Here is a 24,359-nt window from a genome sequence, read left to right as displayed (position 1 = left end):
CATTAAATCGAGATCGCGCCGGTGTCTCTTGTGTGCCTCATTTATGCTGGTGGCATACCCACACGGGTTCTTCCATTCTATTGAAGGGGTTCCCCTTCTTCTATGTGAGGTGGGGCTTATGGTTTGGATGCTTCGGTGGGTTCGGATGAAACAGAAAAATCTTACTCCCCCATGGTCGATCGAAGGTCCTGTGCCACTTTCACTCCAATCTATCTTACCTTTTTTTTAAATTAACTTTAAATATATCTCACGCGTTTCCAAATTTAACAAAATAATTTTTATAAAGTTTAAACTTAAGTCCACCGTTTTTAAATTGGTTATTATTATTATCATTATTTTTTTTTTAACTTAAACGTGTTGAGATCCTAAAACATTTAAATGAAGAATGTTATGTTTTATGTTTTATTATTATTACTTTTAAATTTCACCAAAAAGCATTCCTTAAAAATCTAATAAAATCAAGATTCTTAAAATATAATATATTAAATTTAATTTGATAATCTATCTTTCAAATAACTTGTGATCCCACAAACTTAATTTTTTTATTTATCAAAGTGTAGCTTACTAAATTTCATTTAATAATGTATTCTTTAGATAAGTCGTCGATCTACAAAATCAATTTCTTAAAATATTAATAATAATAATAAAATTTCAAAATATACAAAATCTAAAATGTTAATTGTAATTATTATTATTATTATTATTATTATTAGAAAAATATTTAACTTTGAGGTTGAGAAGACTTAAAACCTACAAAATATTTAAAATAAATCTTAAAATCTTAAAATAGTTTTTATTATTACAAGAACAATCAAATAAGGTAAATGTTGCTCTTCTTAAAATTACATTATTTACGAACTCTTATACCCTCATATTTCTATTAATAATAATATTTAATTTAACGTATTAACTTTTAGAAAATATTAAAACTTTTTTTAAAGAGATTGATTTTGTGGGGTTTACCACTTATCCGAAAAATACATTATTAAATTAAATTAGGTAAACTATGTTTTCATAGAAAATAGATTAATTTTGTAAGGTGCACAGACAAATTATAAAATGAACATGGATTACAGGAGAAAAGCTTTCTTCTACCTCCTCATTAAAAATGAAATGATCAATACAGAGAGGCTTATATATTTCTCAAGAAAGCTAAAAAAACTCCTGCGAACAATTTCTCTGTAATGATTCTCCAAAAACCAATAATTACAAAGCTATTGTTAAACTAAAATTATCTGAGTCACCAAACTAACGCTATGTGTCAACCAGCTGAAAACATTTTGAATGAGCTGTCTTAACATGCACCGCTTATTTTATCAAGGGTGTGTTCATGAATGATTTTGGCATAGTTAAAATCACCTTTTCCACTGTTAAAATCACTTCCCTTCCCATTTATCATGTTTGACAATATAAGAAATTGATTTTAGAAAAACTTAAAATCACTTTAAATTGATTTTGAAGATATTACTTGTAGGGTGATTTTGAAAAACCGATTATACTTAAATCTCTTTTTTAAAACCACTAATTTTACCCTCACTTTCAAACACGATTTGGTATAGGTTAAAAAAATTGATTTTGTTAGAATGGTAAAGGATGCATTTTTCACAAAATTTAAAAATAATAATAAAAAATAAAACATAACTGTTCCTCATTTAAAATATTTAGGACCTCAAAGTATTCCGGTTAAAAGAAAAGTCATAGCGAACATAACTCAACGGTAATTGACATATATCTCCAATAAAAAAGTTGTGAGTTGGATCTCCCATCTTCACATGCTGTACTAAAACGGTTAAAAGATAAAAATAATTTAAAGCGGGTAGATTTAAATCAATAAAAATTAAATAAATAAAAATGAACGACCTGAGTGACTAATCTTGAATGTGTCTCTTACAAGTTAAAACTCACCCTCCATTTCTGCTTTTGTTATATGATTGTACGTGGATCAAAATTCCACAATTTCAAAATTAGAAATTACCGTCTATGAAAAAGAATTAATACCACAAGTGAAAAAAAAAACACCTTTTGCTATTTGTTGCATACGTTTGTAGGTACAAAATCCCATAAATGGAAGCTTGGGTGTTACAATAACCTAGGAGACAACTTGGAGTTGTAACCTCCCACCATAAGCCATTGAATCGAAACAACTTTATTCTATCTCTACAAACCTCCCAAAATACTAAATAATCACCCCCAAAAACGACTATATATATGTGTGTATATGTAAAGAAACAAGATATCATCATAACGAAGAGGCAAAGAGAAAGACGAAGCAAAAGCGCATTTGTGGGATAGGAAAAATTAGTTGTGTGCATACAAATTGGCAAGAAAAATGGCTGATGTGATTCCTGGTTCAACGTCTACTTCTCCTGGCAACATTTTCATTCTTGCTGGCCAGAGTAACATGGCTGGTCGAGGTGGCGTCTCCAAGGACCCAATCACGGAAAAGAATATATGGGATGGATATATTCCGCCAGAGTCTCAATCCAACGAGTCAATCCTTCGATTGACTGCTGATTTGAGATGGGAACAAGCTAGTGAACCGCTCCATTGGGATATTGATTACCATAAAACCAATGGCATTGGACCTGGTATGGCTTTTGCCAACGAACTTTCTGTCCAAGTTGGCAAGAGCATTGGTGTGATTGGTCTCGTTCCGTGTGCTATTGGAGGAACTCACCTGAGAGAATGGATTAAAGGGACGGCTTATTATACTAAATTGATTGATCGAATTAAAGCTTCGGAGAAACATGGGGGAAAAGTCCAAGGATTTCTCTGGTATCAAGGAGAGTCGGATGCTTCAGTGGAAGAAGAGTCTAAGTCCTATGAAACAGAACTCACCAAGTTCTTCACCGACTTACGCACAGACTCGAACAATCTAGAACTACCCATCATCTTGGTTCGTCATCTTCATATCTATAAACGTCTTTATTTTGTACTGTAATGCTAAAATTTGTGTGTAACACATGCAGGTGAAGATAGTAACTCATGACATTTTCACAAGTCCAATTATCAACTTCAAAGAAGATGTATGGAAAGCTCAAGAAACAGTCACAGAGAAGCTATCAAATGTAAGAATGGTGGATGGCTCGGAAGCAGTGGGCAACTTTGAAGAAGGCCTTAATGAAGATAAAGGTCATCTCAACGTCAAATCTGAAGTAAAATTGGGCAAAATGTTGGCTCATGCCTTCTACTCAAACTTTAGCCACAGGCTCACTCCCTAAAATATGAGCCATGGCTAAATAAAATAAATAAGAAACAAATTACTATTATTATTATTTTTTATCATGTATTTTAGAGCAATTTTAATGTTATAGTTCTAATATTCCAAATATTAAATAAGTACTACCATAATCTTTATGAATATGTTGGATATTTTGTTTTAAGGTTTTCAAAAAAAAAAAAGAACACCACAATTTTTTCTATTTTCAATACTTTTGCAGGTTAAAAATCTCACCAACAAACCTCAATTTTGTTACATTAACCATGGTGAGGCAAAATGAGAGAAAGTCAGAGCTTCCCAGGCATGAGCCATTGAATTAAGAACCAGAAAAAACTGAAATAAATAAGAAACAAGAGATTGGAGGTAGAGGCAAAGGCAAAGTTGAAGCAAAAAGAGTATTTTTGGGCTTGGAAAAACGTAACTAGTCTACCAAATTGGCGACAGAAATGACGGATTTGAAGTACTCTGCATCTATGATATATCTACGAATGTTCGTTTTGCTTCCTTTTTCGAGGGCTATTTCTATCGAGGACAATATTTTCGTTCTTGCTAGTCAAAGTAACATGACTGGTCGAGGTTACGTCACGATACACCTAATCACAGATGTAAGTAAATGAGATGAATATATCCCGCCAGAATTCCAATCTCGTAAATCAATCATTCGATTTAATGTTCAATGGAGATGAGGACGTTTCGGTGATGTGCTCCATTGGGATATTGATTACAACAAACCAATGGGATTGGACCTTACGTACTTTTGCCAAAAATAAGCTGTTGGCTAAAGCTAGCAAGAACATTGGCGTGATAGGTCTCATTCAGTGTGCCATTGGAGGAACCCACTGGAAAGAAGGGAGGAAAGGAACTCATAATTACACCAGATTGATCAAACAGATTAAAACTTCAGAAAAACGTGGGGGAAAGTCCAAGGAGATCCTTTGTATAAAGGAGAGTCTGATGGTTTTAAGTGAAAGTAGAATCTAAATTCTGCCAAGGAAACCTCACCAAAGTCCATTACTGACTTGCATAAAGACTTGAACAACCCAAAACTACCCTTCATCGAGGTTTCGTCATCTTTCTCTACATAAATATCCTCTGTGTCTTTCAATGCTATAATTTATGTAAAAATGTAGGTGAAGATAATAACCCATGATATTTACATGTTTGTGTTTCAACATTTTTTTACGGGAGATAAGTTAGATTTTTACATGTTTGTGTTTGAACATTTTTTTTATTCGTGTGACTATTTGTATTATTGCGATGGTTAAATATATTTAAGTTTCACAGATGTAAAAGCAATTATGTATATATATATATTTGATACAATATGTGGGGGTGGGAGTTCGAACTCATGACCTGTTGATCAGAGACAGGTACCGGAACTATGTTCGGTTTGACATGTATATATATAATTTTGTGAGAATATATGAGAAGGTTACTAATGTTATAATAAATAATGATTATTACGACGAGGGACGAAATAAATCACAAAGGTAAAACTCATTACATATCTTTTCTTTTGAGAATACATATGACCATTTGTGTTTATAAAACAGGTTAATAATATTATAAAACAGTGTAAGTTTGGATTTACAATCTCTTGTTGTTAAAAAAAAAAACATTATAATTAACATTTATTAAGTTATTACCTTAAACTTTTCATATTACATCCACCCTATAACAAACTACTGGAAGATGGTAGATGAATGATTTCATATAGGTTAAAATAAAATTTGTGTCAATAATACTTTATTGTTCCTGTCCTTTGGTAAATTTATCGGACATCACTACCATTAATGAAAACGAAAAAAAAATCAAACCAAATTATTTATAATTGCATTTTAAAAGAAGCTAACTACAAAAATCCAATGACGACCACAATTAGTCATTACAATTTAAAATAAGATAGCCTTTTAAATTCTCTATACATTTTACTTAAAATAATACTTTAAAATTTGGCTCGATTTTGTATTTTTCGACCCACCTAACTTGTCAATAACTTAAAGCATATGGGATGTGGATGTTTTTTTTAATAAAAAAAATAACTTTCAAACTTTAGATTACCTAAAATCCCAAGTTCAGAAGTAAATGTTTGTAGAGTTAGATGATGACTGTATCATAGTCAATCAACACATAAAATTGACTTTGAATGCTCGTGGTAATAAAAAAAAAAAATACAATTTTGATGAATGATTTTTTTTTTGACATTGATAATGTTATATTTTTAGAACAATTTAATTGCATAATTTTTTTTCTACAACAGATAAATGAAAGCACGGTAAAAATTTCAATTTAAATGTATTTCATCTTGTCGTATTTTTTGGCATATTCGGTCTGATTTTAATAAATTGACCTAATGACATTGACGTATTAAAATTACAACACTAATCGAAAATCGATGGACAATTAAAACTCTTCAATGTCCATGATTAAATAGATAGAAATAGACTAAATTTGTAATTTTATCCAACTTTAATCTTGCAGAAGTAAGACTTAACCTGTGTTAAATTACTTTTTACAACAAAGAAATGACAGCGCAGTAAAAAATGTTACAGCTCCGGATTTTGCAACTGTTTGTTAGACGAAATATGACGTGCGGCAACATGCTTTAGATTATAGAACCGCGTTGGACTTTATTTAATCTCGTAAATAAGAGGAAATTGGAAGGGCAGTATTGTAAATTCACAACAACATTCTCCTTTTTTACACGTCAACCTTTTACAAACCCCTATCCATTCCCCAACTTCCTCTACAATATTTTTAAAATAATTAAATTTAACTTATCCAAAAGAATTTATATATATTTTTTGTTAAAATCGCTGCCCGGCCCCATGACCGGACCGGCTTCCGAATTCGATATTTGGTTGCCTGAAATAGAAATCCAGTGGACGAAATTGCCCTCCATTTTCACTCGGAATACCCAATCACTCCATCTTCTTCCTCAAGATTCTATCAACAGTCAAAGATCCTCTCTCTCTACTGATCAATAAATATTCCCAATCTACTGAGTCTCTGCCTCTTTCTCCCTTACTTTCTCCTCCAATTTCTCCTCTGGTATGGCGTCTCCTCGTCTCTCTTGACGCCATGGCGGACATGGATTTCGTTGAGGGTGTTGGAGAGAGTTCTTCGCCGCCTAGAACCTTCGGAGCCTTCTGTGCTGTCCACGATGTTCGGAACGATGTTTATACTCGGTTGGTGGAAAGTGGACACGAGGAGGCCGTTTCTAATCCCGAATTTCGCGAGAATTTGGATGCCCACTTCAATCGCTTGCCTCCTAGGTACCTTATTTCCATATCTTTAATCGCGAATTCGTTTTTTATATTAGCTTTTCATCACTAGCTTTGCTATTTTTCTGTGTGTTTTCCCTTTTTTTAGTACCTTCATATTTTTTTTTTTAATTTTGAGCCGCTTTAATAGAGTGGATATAAATGCATTTCCATCTTTGCTTTATTTTCGTTTCAATCTTTTTGCTGGGAATTTCAAGTGGATGTAGTACTGTTTTCCTTTTTGTCTAACTGTATTAGGAAGCCGAGTACTGATTTGAGTGGATTCACTTTTCTGGGGAATTTTCCTTTCTATAACGTGTCTGTCATAATCTCACCGCCTCTGCTTAATCCGTTCATATTTTGCGATGCTGGGAAAGTTCGCGTGACAATGATTTATTTATTTATTTTTATTTTTTGTTTTTAAAGTTTTAGTTGGTTTTCTATATATATTTTTGTTTCTAAAAGCTTTGGTTCGAAGTATTTTTCAAGTTTTAAAACAAAGAACAACTTTTTTTCTTTTTTTAACTACTTTTCTTAGCTTTTAAAATTTAGGTTTGATTTTAAAAATGTGTTCAGAAAGAAAATGGTTGTTGACTTAATCTTTAAAAACAGAATTATTATTAAGCGACAGTTATTGGTAACATTTCAGATTGACTTCACTTATTTGGAGTAAGGTTGATCTTACCGGCTTAACTTACTGTTTAAATCATATTCACGAGAAGGGACAATGGCGTAGTCATGATATGGTTGGAAGCAAGAGTTCATGTTTCAAAATTTCCATCCTTTGTACTCCATGTGTGATTTGATTAAAGGTTAATATGCTAGATGGAAGCAATAATCTCGAGATATACCTCAACTGCTGGCTGTAGAACAGATTTATAGTGACAATAAAAGAAAACCATTTATGTCAAAGTCAAGAAAAATTGTGTTATTTTACATGAATGTTTGTTCCTTGGAGCCGAGGCACTTAATTTTTTGAGATGCTAAAAGTTGTATTGCAGACATTAGAATTTAGAACTACGTAACAAGGGTTCATAGCAACACAGTACGTTTAGTTTGATGAACCAATGAGTCTTTTTTAACGTGTAGTAGTCATTCATGGTCCTGATACATAATGTATAAACGAGGCCCTCATTTAGAGTCGCATACTTACTTAAGGGGTTTTATTTTCATATATGGGTGAGATAGTGCTCTTATTTCCTAGCTTTTCAATGGCAATGTGACAATTCAATTCTAAAGGGTTTTGTTTCTTGACTTGAATACAAAGAACTCAGGCCCACCCTGCAACCTAGATAGACGAACACTAACGAGTAACGAGCCACTTAGCTACTAGGCTAAATCAAAAACTCACTTTTAGAGGAAGGAGTAACCCAAAACAATCTTTGTGAGGTTCATTAAACTCTTGCTTTGGCCGTGGTAGAATATTAGGTAAATAGGTGGCTGCCCTCGGTTCGACCATCCTACTCATACAATGGACATGTATAGTTCTGTAGTCTGAAAAAGGTCTCTATTCATAGTGAGTCAGTGACGAAGGGTCATATATCGCACTTGTATTATTTTTTATTCTTTCACAATGATACACTTCTATTATTTCTGAGTTTCTCTCATATTATTATCAAACTAATTATTCTCTCTGATCCCACTCGGAGTTAGGGGAGGCATATGAAATGAAGTTCAATAGGAAATTTACTTTTACTTGTTTTCCAGAAATTATTGCCTTGTTCTAAAAAACAGTCTTTCACATTTCAACATTTTTTTCCTCACTGTAACTAATACGTTCCAAATTCATCAATGCAACTTTCTCTAGAAAATGATGTGTTTCTGGGTAAGTCACTGAAATTTAGATGAGAATTGAAACTATCAAGTATTTTGATTGGAGGCATAGGGAACAGAAATTTGGAACGTAAGGATCAGGACTTGGTAGAACCATAGGATTTAGCATATTTTATTGAGTCATCGCAGACTTCTTTGGACAAGAAATTGACTAATCTTATCAAATACTACTGGAAGTTCTTATTTTAAATAACAATCCAATAGCTTGGGCTTGGCTGATGCCTTATCTTCATCCCCTGTTTTGTGTATCCATCTTAGATTGTGTTACTCATAGGAAGAAAAAAGGTCGAATTCATAATGGCTTGTGAATATGTTAAGTCTCATAACATGTTAAAGTTGCATATCTATATGGTAGTTGTGGGTAGGGATGATCTTCTTCATTCTTCTTAGATTATTAACTTGGTTTTTGATAATTATTCTGTTTCAGTTATGGACTTGATGTTAACATGGAGAAGGTGGAAGATGTTTTGTTACATCAAAAGCTTCTTTCCCTAGCAAAGGATCCAGAGAAGTGCCCTGTTTACCACATTCGTTTTCTGGAGGTATTTTTTCCATTTGGTTTGTTTAATTTGTAGATGAAACTAATGGGCAATGTTGCTTGGTTCTGAATATTCTCATAGATTTGTTCATAGTGTGATTATGCCAAACATATGGTGGAAAACATATAACCTGAGGCAAAAATTAGAAAAATGGCTCGCAGAAAGAGAGATATTATCAGTTTCCTATGGATGACTAATTAGAGAGGGAGACAAATTCGAATTACCGTATGTGAGGTCATAACTACAACTGCTGAAGGTAGGGCTTCCTAATATCAGAGAAAAAATAACTGAGGACGGCGCGTTGCTGTGGATCACATCAAATTGCCATTGGTGGCACCTGGAGGGTAGGAATGCTATTCTGCTTGTTAAATATAATCCTCCCCAGCCCCTGCATCTTCTCAAATGGCCAATACAAATGAATTTAGAATGTGGTTATGTGGATATTCTAGCAATATGGTTGCACAGAAGAAAGTCGGATGGTAGTACGAAAGCAATTGAGATATATTATATCTTTAACAATGATATATGCTCTTTCCTATGTTGATTGATCTAAGCGGCTCTATTAGTTAGTGGTTCATGGATCCATTAATGATTCCTATTTCTTAAGATACGAAATTACTGTTTCCTTTCAATAGCCTTTTTTTCTGTTTTTTTTGTTTTCCATTTTTTCTGGTTGTCCATGTGGTAAAATAGATCTAACAAAGATATTTTTTCTATAATTTTGGGACAAGGTCAAAAAAGATATTTGCGTTATGTTAAGCCATTTGGTTCAAGCAGAATGAGAGAATTTTTGAAAATCAATGAGGATATTGACGATAGTTGGATTTGTCCTTCTTGGTGGTCCAAAATGTTTTGTGAAGTCTTTGGATTTGGTTCTTCCGTTGTCCCATTGTATTTATATACGCAATTATTATGCAATTTTTCATAATGATTCTTTATACCCTTGTAACTAGTAACAATCTTTCCTTGTCAATATACTCTTATTTTTATTTAAATAAAGTTTGTATGTTATTTGTTTCAGCTTTGTTTTAGTGGCTGCGGTCGGCGGTCTTATTGTTCTACATTTTTCTTGTTGATTTTGTAGCGCATAAGTACTAAATCAGATGGCAATGATGATCACAACCTTGACAGTACTCTTATAAGTGGTTCATCTAATGAAGCAGCTGATAGAAGATTTCCACTGTCACACAAGAGGTGATTCTTGGACTTATTACATTTTCATTATTAAGCCAATTGTCTCTCGCCTCGCTGCCCTGCTGCTCTCTCTCTAATCACATGATTTCCTTTCCTTAAATAATTGATTTCTTAATCATTGGGTAGAACTAGAGGCAATATAATTGACTTCGAGCCTTGTTCCAAGCTTGAGGACTTGAATTTGGATGTTAAAAAGAACTCAAAGGCCACAGATGGGAGATATCATATGGAAAATTTTTCCGAAAGGTATAATTTAAATGATGCCAGAGGAATTTATGATTTATCACAAGCATGTTTGTATTCAGTATTTCTGTGGGTTCATCATGTTGCAAATTTTTGTAGTTCTCTTCAGGGTTAACGTGTTTGACATGTAGTTATTACACTATTAGCGGCCATCTATGATTAGATATTAAGACGTTTTCTAAAAGCACAATGCAGGCAGGGTATTTCACATGTTCCAATACATGAAGTGATATTTTCAACTGTTGACAAGCCAAAGCTTCTTAGCCAGGTAACCTGGATTGTGGGTTTTATTTTTTATTTTTAGTTATTGAATCTTGTATTGGAATTGGTTGGCGACCCAATGTTTCTTAGCCAGGGGTGCTCATTGATGTCTTGTTCTTATACTCCTGCACTAAAGGAACTTACATAAACCAGGCTGGAATTATTCAAATTCTGGTAGTAGAACTTATGTAGTGTTCAGAATTTCTCACTAGCTTGGCACAACTTTGGAAGATGGCTTGATAGGGATAACAGAACTCTTAATTGTATTCCTACAGAAAAAGAATATTGCCATTGAAATGGCTAGTTCACCGATGCCTTTTGATATTTTTTTCAAACATCAGTTTTAGGGCTGCATTATCTTGGTGTAAGCTACTCTCTTTCTAGCAACTATAGTCTTAAATGATCTTTTAGGCAAATGGAAGAATCTTTTCTAATCTTCTTGGCTGGGGGTATGGCTTTCCTTCCCTTATTGTTATATTTCGTATGCTCAATGAAATATTTGTTTCCCATAGGAAAAGTAGTTTATTTATTTACAGTAAGAAACCTTTTCAATGGAAGCATGAAATATACTAGAGGGACTCCATATGTCCAACTGAGGGCTATATAGTAAGAAGGGGAATAGTTATAAAAAGCAGTTGAAGCTGCACTCGTTAAGAAGCAACAATAATATAGTGACCCAAATTTCATGGTACCCTTTCTTACTTTGCTGTAAAGTTCCCATTCCTGTATAATTGAAATTCCTAAAAAAAGTGGCCCTGACAACATTAGACCACAAACACAGAGTTCTTCTGACTAATAGAGAAAACACCAATTAATGAGGAATAGATCTTGAAAATTAGGGGTACACAATTTGAGGGCTAAAGAAAGCTAGAAACTTCTGCCGGAGATGGACAGTAAATGACTATCTATCTTGTGGCGATTTACCTACCTGCTGATACTAGGTGTTGAGAATAATTCAACGTCTGCCCTTGTCATTTTGTTCATGTCAGTCAGTCATTAAATGTGGTAGAATTTACACTGGTTTTTCTAACAAGTTGTCATTTTTTCCCCGTAGCTTTCTGCTTTGCTTTCTGATATAGGACTTAACATCCGAGAAGCACATGTGTTTTCAACGTCTGATGGTTACTCCTTGGATGTATTTGTGGTGGATGGATGGCCTGTTGAGGTACAGTATCGTGATATATGCTAGATGTATATCGTTTTGGTCTTTGTACATCCTCTTTTTGTATCTTATTTTCTTGTTGGATTTTTTTTGCCTTATTGTCGAATCCTTGTCTATTAAATACTGGTAAAGTATGATGATATACAATCTGTTGTGCAATCATTAGGAGCTCTAATATGTCTTTTGCTATTTGGCTCAGTGTCTGCCTTATATTCTTTGTTATTGCTTGTTCCTGTCATGTCACTCTCTGGCCTTAAGAAAAAGGGTCTTTTAGTTTGATGAACTGTAGAGTTACTCCGGGTTCTTAGACTGTTATTTAGTTGACCTTTTAAGTTGCATGTTTGCAACAACCACCCCAAAAGAAATTCACATTCAAATGTTGGAATTAGAGTGCTAGTGCTCTACTGGCCCTTTAGTCCTTCAACATGTCTATTTTAAATCCAGACACTAAAATGTGTATGAGATTATTGAATATGATGTTTGACATAGATTCTCCACATTTTTCTTCTGTATCTAAGAAATTTAAATGGCAAATTGTGTCAGATGGGTCACTTAAAAAATTATGGTTTATCCCAGGAGCTACCTTCTAATATTTTAAGGAGGACTGGTATTATATACCCTTTATGACAGGATCTGTGCCGAGTCCATTGTTGCTGACTTTGCCATCTTGTGACCAGGAAACTGATGGTTTGTACGAAGCTATGGAAAAAGCAGTTGCTAGATATGAGGTAAATTGTGTCTTCTTGACACGATCCTCAATAAAAGATATTGATTGAAATGGTTATTATCTAATGAATAATGGTTCCTAGCTATTTTTGCAGCATAATATGAATGCACCAATAAGTTATTGTACATCCTTTAACTAATTATTGTTATTTTTGGCTTTTTGTTATATGCAAATTTTAGTGTTCTGTGGTAGAATATTGTTAAAAAATCTCATTTCCACCTTTTTCCCTTTTCCAAAGAGTGAATGTGAAGTAAATAATGCAACTTTTCCCATGGTATAGGGGTCATGGTCCGGTTCTTCACATTCTCATTCAGCAGTCAAGAAAGCATTAGACGCCCAAGCAAAATCAGCAGATTGGGAAATAGATAGACGGTTACTGAAGATAGGTGAAAGAATCGCATCTGGATCTTGTGGTGACTTGTAAGTTTGAACAAAAAACACACTTCTCCTTGACTACGTCTAGAACCATGGTTCCCTTATTAGGAGCTTATAAAAATTGCATCTGAGTTAGAGTTGGGTCTTGTCGTGATTTGTAAGTTGAAGTTTCATATTTTTGCAAAATTTGAGCAATAAAATCTTTGCCATTCATAGCAATTTCATATCACAATATGAGATATTTATTTCTTTGTCCTTGGATTTGTTGAAGGCCCTTTTTCAATATAACAATTACTCATACGACTCATTTTTCTTTACTCATTTGCAGGTATCATGGATTATATCTTGGTCAAGATGTAGCTGTCAAGATATTAAGATCTGAAGATTTAAATGATGATTTAGAGGATGAATTCAATCAAGAAGTGGAAATTCTCAGGTAATTTTAATATGCCATATATACACATATATTTTTTGAAAAGTTAAATCTGAGATTGAGGTATGAACTTAGGGAATACGCACAGAAAAATGAAAAATATTGATATTTGTCTTTCAATATTTATTGTTCTGTAAGTTAAAGAATCACCGTTAATTTCTGCAAGAGAACTCTGTGTACAGATGGTAGTCATTTTTATTGCTTATTTATGGCTAAGCTTTTCTTTCAAACTCCTATATCTTGATAGTTTATTTAGTTAAACCATGCAGAACATGTGCACATTCAGCTTGAAAGTTTACTTGTTTGGAGATGCACATTTCTTGCAAAATGATCTGTCTGGTAGATATTATGAAATATTTTTCTGTCTTGTTTTCAGAGGAGATCGTGTTTGGATTATTTTACATAAAGGGAGCCTTCAACTGAGAAGGAGTTCTTCGAAATTAAGGCTGTTCAATTAATGAATCAGAAATAAACTTGCACTCTGAAAGTGAAATAGCAAAATATGAAGTTCGTTAAATTCTTTGCATTCAAGCATAGTAATAGAATAATAATGAGAGGATCTTCTGGCAAATCGACGTTGAGTAGTTGCAAATTCAAAATCTTCAAATTCCTTGGACTGTTTTGATGTTCTCCCCTGCCAATTGATGATGGTTTCTTTTGATCTTAACATTTATGAAGGGATAATTCCCAAAGTTATGTTTTTTAATCAATTTGTTATAGGTGTATCTACAGCCATACATCCTTTGTGAAGGGATCTTAATTAATCTGAAATGCAGGAAGGTCCAGCATAAAAATGTAGTTCGTTTTATAGGTGCTTGTACAAAGTCTCCACATTTGTGTATTGTAACAGGTATAGAAATCTCTGCTCTCGTGCTCCTTATTTCTTTCTCTCCTTTGAATCTTTCTTTTTCCATTATCAATTTTTGGTTAGCTTCCTGTAGATCTTCTTCTGTAGTCTACATGTTTATCTTGATAGATGTTTGCCTGCTTCTGACAAGAGTTGCATGCAAAAAAGAGGTATTCTGCAGCAATAAGAAGATAGATGGTCAAGCAAAGCTCTCCCGGACTTCATATTCTAGTGCTAGGTTTTGTGGGTGGTCAACTTTGTCACACAAAAAGTCACTGTCACTATAGACTAAGCTAGCTGTCTGGAATTGGGTGGACGTTAGTTTTGGCCGTTAGATAAGACTACTAAGTCTTCGTCATGCAATACTTGATGAGATGATGCTGCAGAGAAAATAGGGGTACTAGAGAGGAAGGAAGTATGATAGAGAATTAGACAGAATAAGCTAAGGTTCCATTATCTTTCAAAAAGGAAAAAAATAAATAAAAGAATTGGTTTTGTGACTATTTTCTCTCTTTTATATAGGAAATAAAAATTTCATTGATTGTTTTAGGTTTGACATAAGCCTAGAAATAACATTTTAGGTAACCAATGGTTTTGTTGATAAATTGAACATACAAAAAAGGCAAAGCCCAAGAAGCTAAAAGAGGTCTGAATTTGCAATTGTCATACTCTCCGGGGGATATTATAGTACTTTTAAGTTGATAAGTCAATTTGGAGTCCTGAAGCAAAGAAGATGAGGGGCAAATATTTTTGCAACAATAGGAAAGTAGGGAACTATAATTGCAACTTCTTTATCTTTATCTGTATTAATACTTTACCCTTAAAATGTCTAATTTGCCATGCATTTTGGATTGAAAGGTGGTTCTTGAATTTACTTTTCTTCTGTTCAATTGAATTTCTGCTTTATCTGTGTTGCTTAAATACAATTTTTGAATTTGTTGTTTCTTGCAGAGTATATGCCAGGAGGGAGTCTTTACGATTACTTGCACAAGAACCATTGTGTGTTAAAGCTCTCACAACTGCTGAAGTTTGCTATTGATGTTTGTGAAGGAATGGAATACTTACATCTAAATAACATTATTCATAGAGACTTGAAGACGGCAAATTTGCTAATGAATACTCAACATGTAAGACTAGAACACTATTCTCACTGGAACTTGGCTTTGTTTTCTTCTGAAGTGTAGTAGTATGGATATCCTAAATGAGTGTTTTGATATCAAACAAGTTTTGTTTGTATTAGGTGTTGGAACATAACAGGAATGAAAATATATTTGAAAGTTCTTTTGGTGTTCGGAAGAAGTCATTCCCACCCACGGGAAAAGGGAAGAAACAGTGGCAACCAAACTAAAATAGCTATGCAAACGAGATATAACTATAAGCTCTAATAGAGTCACTTTTGTTATTGTCAGAACTATTTCACTCTACCGTCTATAATTATCAGTCACTGTTGACTCAAACTGCCTGAAAAAGTAAATATATCAAGTGTTGTCTTCATGTATAAATGTTACTTTGGATTAGGAATTGGCCAAGTCATCTGATGAAAAAATCATTGAGCAGTCAGTCTCTAGTAAAAGGGCACAATACAAAAGAGTACGATTTTAGACAGATATTGTTCTATGGTTATGCTGTTATTTTATTGAGTTGCCGTTTTGGACCTTGACATGGTGGTCTTCTGTATTATTGATTAATATTGCTCGGATCCTCTGTGTGTTTTGATCATTTCTTGAACTGTTGAAGTGGTTGAACAAATTTATTGTTACTTCAAAGTTGTCAATATTGTGCGAATATTTGAAGCAGGATTTGGCTTGTATGTTTCCTGCATTAAACATTTGTATATTATCATGTTAATGGTCTTGCCAACATCCAAGAACTGTAAATAGGAAACTGTTTCACTAGCTTGCACTTGCATAATGTTTTCTTTTAATTGTAAATTTTATTTGGAAGTGAGCCTCCTCTGAGGATTGCCTTTGATTTCATTTAACTTATGAAGAATAAATGGAGGCCAAGGATACATGCTGGTGGGTAACCTTGTGCTGTGCTTTTGTGAGCATATACTGAAAAAGATTTCAATCTTCTCACGAGTAAAAGGCACATTCTCTTTTTGTGTTCAAGGTTGTAAAGGTGGCAGATTTTGGAGTTGCGCGTTTCCAGAGCCAAGAAGGAGTAATGACAGCAGAAACTGGAACATACAGGTGGATGGCGCCTGAGGTGATAAATCTATTTCTATCATATATTCTTTTAATAAATCTTTCATCTCTCAGAACTGTGCTATTAACTGGAAATACTCTCTTGTAATTGAGCTCATTAGGGGATTTGAAAACTTCCCCCAGACTGATTTTTGTTGGCGGAATGCCATGTAGGTTGCCTCTTGCAATAGCTATTTTCTTGTAAAAGGGGGTTCTTTCTACCTCTACGTATATGTATATATATTTGGACTTCTAAAAAAAAAAATATTTCCATGTAGATGATACATGGAGTTTCAATTGTTATTTATCGTTTACGGTTTTTTTTTTCTTTTTTTGTGGTTTACTCATATTAGAACTAATGAGATCGACAAATTACCAAGCTGACTTGCTTAATTTCTGAATGTATAAATTGTATTTTATAGTATTGATAGCATTTCAATTTGACTTCAATCTTTTTGCGATGATTTTATCTTTCACCTCAAGGTAATAAATCATCTGCCATATGATCAGAAAGCAGACATTTTCAGTTTTGCGATTGTTCTATGGGAACTAGTGACAGCAAAGGTACATCTCAAGTCGACTTCAATGCTACGTTTCCTCTGTTTTTGTTTTCTTGTTGTATTTTAGGGCAGTTAGTAAGATGATTACATATCTTTGTCATTATTTTGTTGATCACCTATCAGTTACAAGATGATTACTATGTGTTTGTGATTCTTCTGTTCATCCAAGCTTTTGGCATTTCAGGTTCCTTATGATTCCATGACACCACTACAAGCTGCCCTTGGAGTAAGACAGGTTTGTGTATGTCGTAATTTTTGGTGCCTAATTAAAAACGTATGAGATGGCCAATTCTCTTTCTGTTCATCTTTAGCACCTATAAGACCAATTATAAATGAACTTGGCGTGGCTGTTGTACATATGGCAGTTTGATAATAAACTCATGTTTATGAAACATGATTGGGGAACAGAAATGTAATAAACTAAAAAGAATATTGAATTTACAGTTTGTTAAACAAAGATGAGGCCATGAGGGCAATCAGAGGACAAAAAGGGGTTGCTAATAAATTTACAAGAACGTTCAGATTAATAGAATGAATCGAGGAAGTTTTGAAGAATGCTCCAGGTTGAGGGTAAATTGGAAACTGTTACCTCTATCTGATTGCTGTTCATTTAACTCTCTTTCAGATGCCTCAAGTTCTTGGTATCAAGGAGTCCAATGCCTTGCATGGTTTCCCCGGGGGCATTTGGGCGTGGATTCTACATCTTAAAACTGAGTTTAGTATGTCTGGGTTTAAGTAGAGAGTTTAGTAATAATGTATTTGGGGTGCATGTTTAGGAAGCCCAGGTTTAAGAAACATACGTGGGGAGAGCTTGAATAGTGGACTATTGTTCAAAGTTTTGTCGATTTCTCCAATTAAACCTAGTTTTGAAAACATCTCTCTAAAACATAGGTTCGACTTAGCTTCCCTAATGTCCCCTCGGGGACTTAATAATAGAATATGGTATTCAAGGGTTAGAATTTATAATCTGTTTTCAGGGACTACGTCCAGATCTTCCCAAGAATATGCACCCTAAATTGTTGGATTTGATGCAAAGATGTTGGGATGCAGATCCTTTAACCCGGCCTCCATTTACTGACATAAAAGTTGAACTTGAGAATCTCCTTGAAGAAGTTCAGGTAGTTTACTTAGACCTCCCTCTGTCTTTACAATCTCATATGCATAATATGCACAGCATATGCCACTGCTTCTAACTTAATGAATCCCATGTGCTTAGATGTGTACAAAATATGAGGAAATTTGTGCAGCAGTTAATGGCAGCTGATCTACTCGTAGAAGTGCAGATATCAACTCGGCTTTACCATGTATTTTGCGTGAGAATATTTATTTTGTTTTCCATTTTCTGTTCTTCATATAGTTATACAGATACTGTACATCTGTGAGAGAGAGAGAGAGAGAGAGAGAGAGAGAGAGAGAGAGAGAAGTATAGAGGCTGCTCAGCACAAAAAGAGAAAAGAAAACGAAAAATAGCATGTTCTCATTACAAAAATACTCAGCCACGGGTATATTCTCAGCAAATATAGTAAAATGAGCTGTTGTTAACCTTTCCAAGTTGTCCAAAGGCCCTGGTTTTGGTTTCTTTTCTTCCCCCCCTTGTTTAGGCCTAGATTTGTGCTTTATTCCATAAACACATCATAATGCTTCTCCTCCCCCATTTCTTTAGAGGCCCTACATTATAGAAAATTGGCAGCCTTCTGTGACCTTTGCTTAAAGCTTTATAATTCTTAGTAGTTAGGTGATCGAATTCTTTCTGATTTCTTTTTCAGAATGCATTTGTCTTGTAAGTGACTTCAATTTAGATTTTCTTTTAGAAAATGGTGTATCAATTTGGGCAAACTATTGTTTAGTGGAAAAGAAAGTATCTTTATTGAAAGGGACAGCAAGAAAAAGTAGACTATGGTTTCCAAATTTGGCTGGCATTCTTCCCTCTGAAGCAATGGGGGTCAAGGAAAAAAATGCAGAAAGAGGAGCTTGCAAAAGAAGCTGCGACTTTTGAAGTTTTTTTGCAAGGTCCTTTATTTATTTCTTATATCTAAGTTGCCACTTACTAATGAACTCAAATGGCAAAGAATAGCACAAATAAAAACATAAGATAGCATCTTATGATTGGAATGGCCAATCATTGCTTCACTTCAATAGTAGATATTACATATTTTTGTACTTCAAATTATTGTTAATTATTGTTGGTGAATTCCAATCAGATTTTGCTGTATTAGTGAATCAAACTTTTGCAGCTTGTTGTGCAAGGTCTACGTTTTGAAGAGATTGAAAATTGTTTTAATGACAATTGTGGAAATATAGGTGATATTGGTAGAAATATTTCATATAATAAGTTTTGTAGAGGAACCTAAGCAGAAAGTTTTGATCTAAATTAACTGTTGGTTCCTCGGTTCTGTGTGCATCTGGGGTATAGTTTCTGACTAGAGATGATCAAAATCAGATGAGCTAATCTAAAGTTAATGCAAATTTAATTTGAAAGGTTATGTTAAGATGTTATTTTTGGATTTAAAAGGTGTCATGCAAAGAAAGTACTTAATTGTTGTTCCTTTTCTCTTTTTTTTTTAGTACATTAAATTAGAGTTCACCACGCCCAAAAAGCTACAAAGAGGCACTTTTTTTTTCTTTTGGCCTTACCATAAACTCAAAGGTGAATCTTTTTTTTTTAAGTTAAGTTGAACTGTCTAGGATGTAAACAATGAAACAATTGTACTAAAAAAAATCGATTAATTTATTTGATTCAGTATACCAATAGTTTAATAGATCAATTTTCTACAAAACAAGCCCTTTTAGGTTAAGTTATTATGTGCTAAGTAAATGAAAGGAATTAAACCTTTGATAAGAGGCAAGAGGTTGTCTATTTATTTCATCAAGAGTATTTTTAACTTAATTAATAAAATTTCACGTGGCTCGTTATTTATATATATATATATATATATATATATAAATATATATATCGGAATAAATTTTCTACCATATTTCTATCCTAGACATTTATGCATATATCAATAATTTAATGTTTTTTTTAAAATACAATAAATTTAATGTTAACTTAGGGTGAATCAATATTTCTATTATAATGTAAAAATGTCAACCAAACCTCACTAATGTGGGAATTATATTAGTAAATAAGAATTTTTACAAAATTTCGAAATGCTTATTTATTAATTTATATGTTTTTCCATGAATTTATTAAATTCTACGATTTTTCAAAAACTAACTATTTTAACATTCCGTTTTATATATATATTAACATTCCCATACAATATTTAAAATCTCTACTGTTGGGTTTGTATAGGAAGTGCAAACAAAAATTTCACATTGGTTAGGGAAAGAATGATCATGGATATATAAGATAGGATGATTATCTCCATTGATAGGTTTTAAGGATGAATAAACCACCACCAAATCCAAAAACTTAACCCGATAGATTAGGTAAATTTAATTCATATATAGATATTTCAACACATAACATAATCTTGTGATCAAGGACGGTAATGTGTGCATGTTTGTATATATAATTCAATATTAGATTTTAGAAATCTACACTGAATGCATGCTAGAAATAGACCACTGAAAAAAAAACAAAATTTACTGGAATATTCAAATATTAAGTACAATTCCCTTTAAGAGAAAAAATTGTAAAGAAGAAATAATCTACTAGTCTTTTAGAGGCTGATCTACATATTAATTATTAATAGAGTAACCTAATTAGAACCCTAAGCGTAAACTATAATCCATACTTTTATAGGTATGTGAGGTAAAGATCGACCGAAAGTTTTAACCATATCATCACAAACCTTTTCAACCGAATTGTAAAGAATTCCGATTACATTCTCATATTTGGTAGTACGAAATTGCACAGAAGTCTGTTAAGAACCCACTTAGAACAAATGACATTTAACATTTGCACAATGGTATGATATTATCTACTTTGATATAACTTTCACGACTTTACTTTTAGTTTCTCCAAAATGCCTCATATTAATAGAGATGTTGTCTCATATATACATATATATATATACCTATATAATCTTTTCATTTCCTAACCAGTGTGAATTTGTACTCTTTACAAATCCAACAAAGTCCTCACAGAGGAATGTCCAATTTGACGACTTGGGAAAAGGGGATCAAGAGATAAAAGAGTTTATAAATAGGACATGAATATGACCTTTTTTTTTCTTTCTTGAAAACGTGTGGGGTTGGAGAGAGAGCAGATTGAGGAAACTGATAAATTAAACTGACTTTTGATAAAGAGAGAATCCAAACGATACGGCCAAGTTGAATTTCATATTAAAAACAGGAAAACAAGAAGCCATCTGCAAGTTGGTCCTCTTTCTCATGACAAATTATTGGTTCAAATGTGAAGGATTTTCTGGACATTTGCCATTGCTAATTTTTTGAATATATATATGCATGTGAATTTGGGACTAAATTTGCGGTACCACATGTCATCGGAGTTTTTAACCTGCGTAAATTTGTTATCTAGAAGACTTCGTACTAATAAAAATGTTGTTTTTTACTTGCATATGTATAACTTAATTTCTCTACGTTTAAGCAATGTGATACCATTTTTGCATCTCCGACATGACAATAATTTTTTTTTACTTTGATGGATTCACACCATGTTTGTGTCTTTCAGTTTGACATAACATTTGTTTATTATTCAAAGGCTTTGGAATCTTTTTTAGGAGAAAAAGGGAAGAGGCCCATCTTTTTATTCATGTTCTTGTCCACTTTTATAAAAGGATATTGATTCCACAAACCATGAATTCTAATGATTTTCTATTTTCATCGATATTCAAATATCAATAAGTTTGACATTAACATAGAATATGATGAATCGATAAAATATAGAATTAACAAAATATAACTCATATAAATACAATATTAATATTAATAAAATTTAACTTCTTCAAAATAGTGAAATTCTTATTTGTTATTTATTTTTATAATTTGTAAAAATATTAATCCACATTGATATTTTATCGATATTTTCATAAAATTGAGACATCGCGTTCTTAAATATACGTTTAAGCATATAATCCAAGCAAGTTGGGCAAAGAATTTTGAACCACTATGCATATGCTTTCTTTTTTCATTCATTGCTCCCTTTCAAGTTGGAGAGAAAAAGGTGAAAAAAAAACACTCATTTATTCTAAGAAATGGAGAATTTTATATTTTCTTTTTTCCCATCAAAGGTGACTGAAGGCTTCTTAAAGATAAAAACAAAATTTAAATTCATTAATCTAGCCTGTCTTGTGTCTGGAATTGATCCTATTTAATTTTCTTAGGAAAAAATCTTTAGAATATTATCTTAAAAGTGTGTGACATGAATTGGATCTATTTGCGTGAGAGTTTCTTAATTGTTCATAGTAAAATTTGTACAGTTTATTGAAGATAGAAATATAGCCTATTGAGAAAAAAAAAATAGATGAACTGTCGTGTGAAGTAAACATGTTTCTTGAACAATAATATGCATCATTAATTGATTAATTAGTACACCAAATATTGTATCATAATTTTTTTTTGAAATATTATATTATAAGTTATTACAAGATCCCGAGAGAGAAAGTTAAAATTGACATTAATTAATCTTGTAATAAAATCTAAATTTTGGTGGAAAAAATCTCACCGATAACAACTTCAATACGATTGGATTGTTTAACCACTTTCAATAAACAACTCAAATGAATCTCATAAAATTTAATTGCAGAATAAAAATAAAACCATTTTTTTAAAACAAAAAACAAAACCAATTTGAATGAGTAAATAAAACAAGAGTATGCATGCCAGCTAATTAACAAGACATTCGAAAATTATTTTAGTCAACTAATGACTTCATGTTTTTTGAGATCTAACCAAAAGCATATAGGGTTGTCGTGCGATAATAATAAAATATAGAACATTCGAGAGAAAATAATTGAAAGAATTACTTGGAAAATAAAGCTTTGAAAAATGATGTAAAAAACTGCCACATAATTTAATATAAAATTGACTTTGAAATATATGACAAGTTTGTGGGAAAGCGTAATTATAGAGTGAAGAGAATAATTACATTCTTTTACTCGCATCTCACATGGGGAATATGCAACAATATCTTAATGATCTTAGATAACAATCTATAATAATATAATTCTCTTTCTTTCTCAACCTTGAGAGAGGGGCTTCTTAATTAAATATTTTTTTAAAAAAGAATTACTTGATTTTTAGAAACATTTAAACTAGATCAGTGGGCTTTTATTTAACGTTTTTCCCCCTAATCTATTAATTAGAGTATATTTTCTTTCAAAACATATTTAATGTACATGATGTGTCGAGTGGCATATTTTCTATATATAAACGTGGATATATAAATGAGTTTGTGTTCAATTTAAGAAGGTAGAAATAAGTGAAGGGTAATAAATTAAAAGAAAATTAGTGATTAGTTTTTTTGATAAAGAAGAAAATTGATTTGGGGGAATTTCTTCCTAGAAGGTAGCATTTACGATGAAATTTGGAAAGTTTTAATACCTTATTCGTTGAGTTATACACAAACAGATTGGATGAAATTGGATGATATAGATTGAATTGTCAAAATTTTATTTATTTATTATTGTTTTTTCAAGCAAAGGACCTGAGGGCAAATGGAAAGTTAAAAGAGGTAAAATCGAATTTGTTGTTTTTTTTTTTTTCAAAGGAAAATCGAATTTAAGTTTCAAACATAAGTATATGTGTATGTATATGAAGTTAATTACTCCATTTTGTAAAAAAAATGCTTCTTTGCTTTGGAATATTTAACTGAAGCGTAGATACGAAAACAAAAAAATTGAAAAAATATAAGAATTAAATTGAAACTAAGATAAAATATATAAAGACTAAATCATATTTTAACTTAATTTATATCCAATCGCTTTGTTTTCTAAAATTGGCTACAATTTCGAAATCAATTTCAGAAGTAAAATTTTTATTTATTATTTATTATTTTTTTTAAAGAAAAAACTACACACAACTACTTCTCAAAAAAATTTTTTTTTCCTTCTTTGAGAAACTTCTCAAAAATACTTGAATACACTACAATATATAATCAAATATTGACCTTTTACATAGAATTATCAAACTTCATGTAGCAATTATTGTGTGTGGACCCCTTATGATTGGATCGACCATATAAAAATTATTAAGAAGTAACTTTCATTTATGTCGAAAGAAGAAACATTTTCCTAACACTATTTATTTTTTTTTTTTTTAAAGGAAAATTTCCTAACATTCTTAACTCTATGCAAAAGTGAAAAGATCATAATAAACGGGGTTGGGGAGTGTATAGCTATAAATAGGTTTAACTTCTATTTAATGTTATAATCACCACCATTTAATTTGGGAAATTAAGCATATTTTAGTTAAATCATTTCTTGATTATCCATAAATTGGGTTTTGGTTTGGGACCATACGGTTTCCTTTCTTTGGAATATTACATCCATGTCCATGTCAATGACTCAGAAGTCTAAATCACATTCTAGACTGTGAGAATTAGATCCAT

General features: G+C 32.4%; 2 protein-coding genes across 2 annotated transcripts; both read left to right on the top strand.

Moving 5' to 3' along the window:
* The first annotated feature begins 991 nt into the window (after positions 1 to 991).
* On the top strand, positions 992 to 3,366 carry LOC111011984 (putative carbohydrate esterase At4g34215). Its single transcript, XM_022285989.2, has 2 exons — positions 992 to 2,896; positions 2,970 to 3,366. The coding sequence occupies exons 1-2, from the start codon at positions 2,330 to 2,332 to the stop codon at positions 3,219 to 3,221; spliced, it is 819 nt and encodes a 272-aa protein (XP_022141681.1). The 5' UTR covers positions 992 to 2,329; the 3' UTR covers positions 3,222 to 3,366.
* A 2,654-nt stretch (positions 3,367 to 6,020) lies between these two features.
* LOC111011813 (serine/threonine-protein kinase STY8) lies at positions 6,021 to 18,387 on the top strand. The gene is made up of 16 exons (XM_022285708.2): positions 6,021 to 6,495; positions 8,744 to 8,858; positions 9,940 to 10,049; positions 10,176 to 10,295; positions 10,488 to 10,560; positions 11,608 to 11,718; positions 12,393 to 12,443; positions 12,723 to 12,862; positions 13,146 to 13,253; positions 14,027 to 14,100; positions 15,049 to 15,224; positions 16,210 to 16,305; positions 16,767 to 16,847; positions 17,028 to 17,078; positions 17,821 to 17,961; positions 18,060 to 18,387. Exons 1-16 carry the CDS (start codon positions 6,302 to 6,304, stop codon positions 18,105 to 18,107), a joined length of 1,689 nt encoding a protein of 562 aa, XP_022141400.2. The 5' UTR covers positions 6,021 to 6,301; the 3' UTR covers positions 18,108 to 18,387.
* Positions 18,388 to 24,359: the final 5,972 nt, after the last annotated feature.

The sequence above is a fragment of the Momordica charantia genome, assembly GCF_013281855.1.
Source record: "Momordica charantia cultivar OHB3-1 chromosome 4 unlocalized genomic scaffold, Mcharantia_2.0 BLBB01000004.1, whole genome shotgun sequence".
Classification (NCBI taxonomy): domain Eukaryota; kingdom Viridiplantae; phylum Streptophyta; class Magnoliopsida; order Cucurbitales; family Cucurbitaceae; genus Momordica; species Momordica charantia.
Note: the sequence above shows the minus strand (reverse complement) of the source record. Positions and strands in the feature narration are given on the sequence as shown.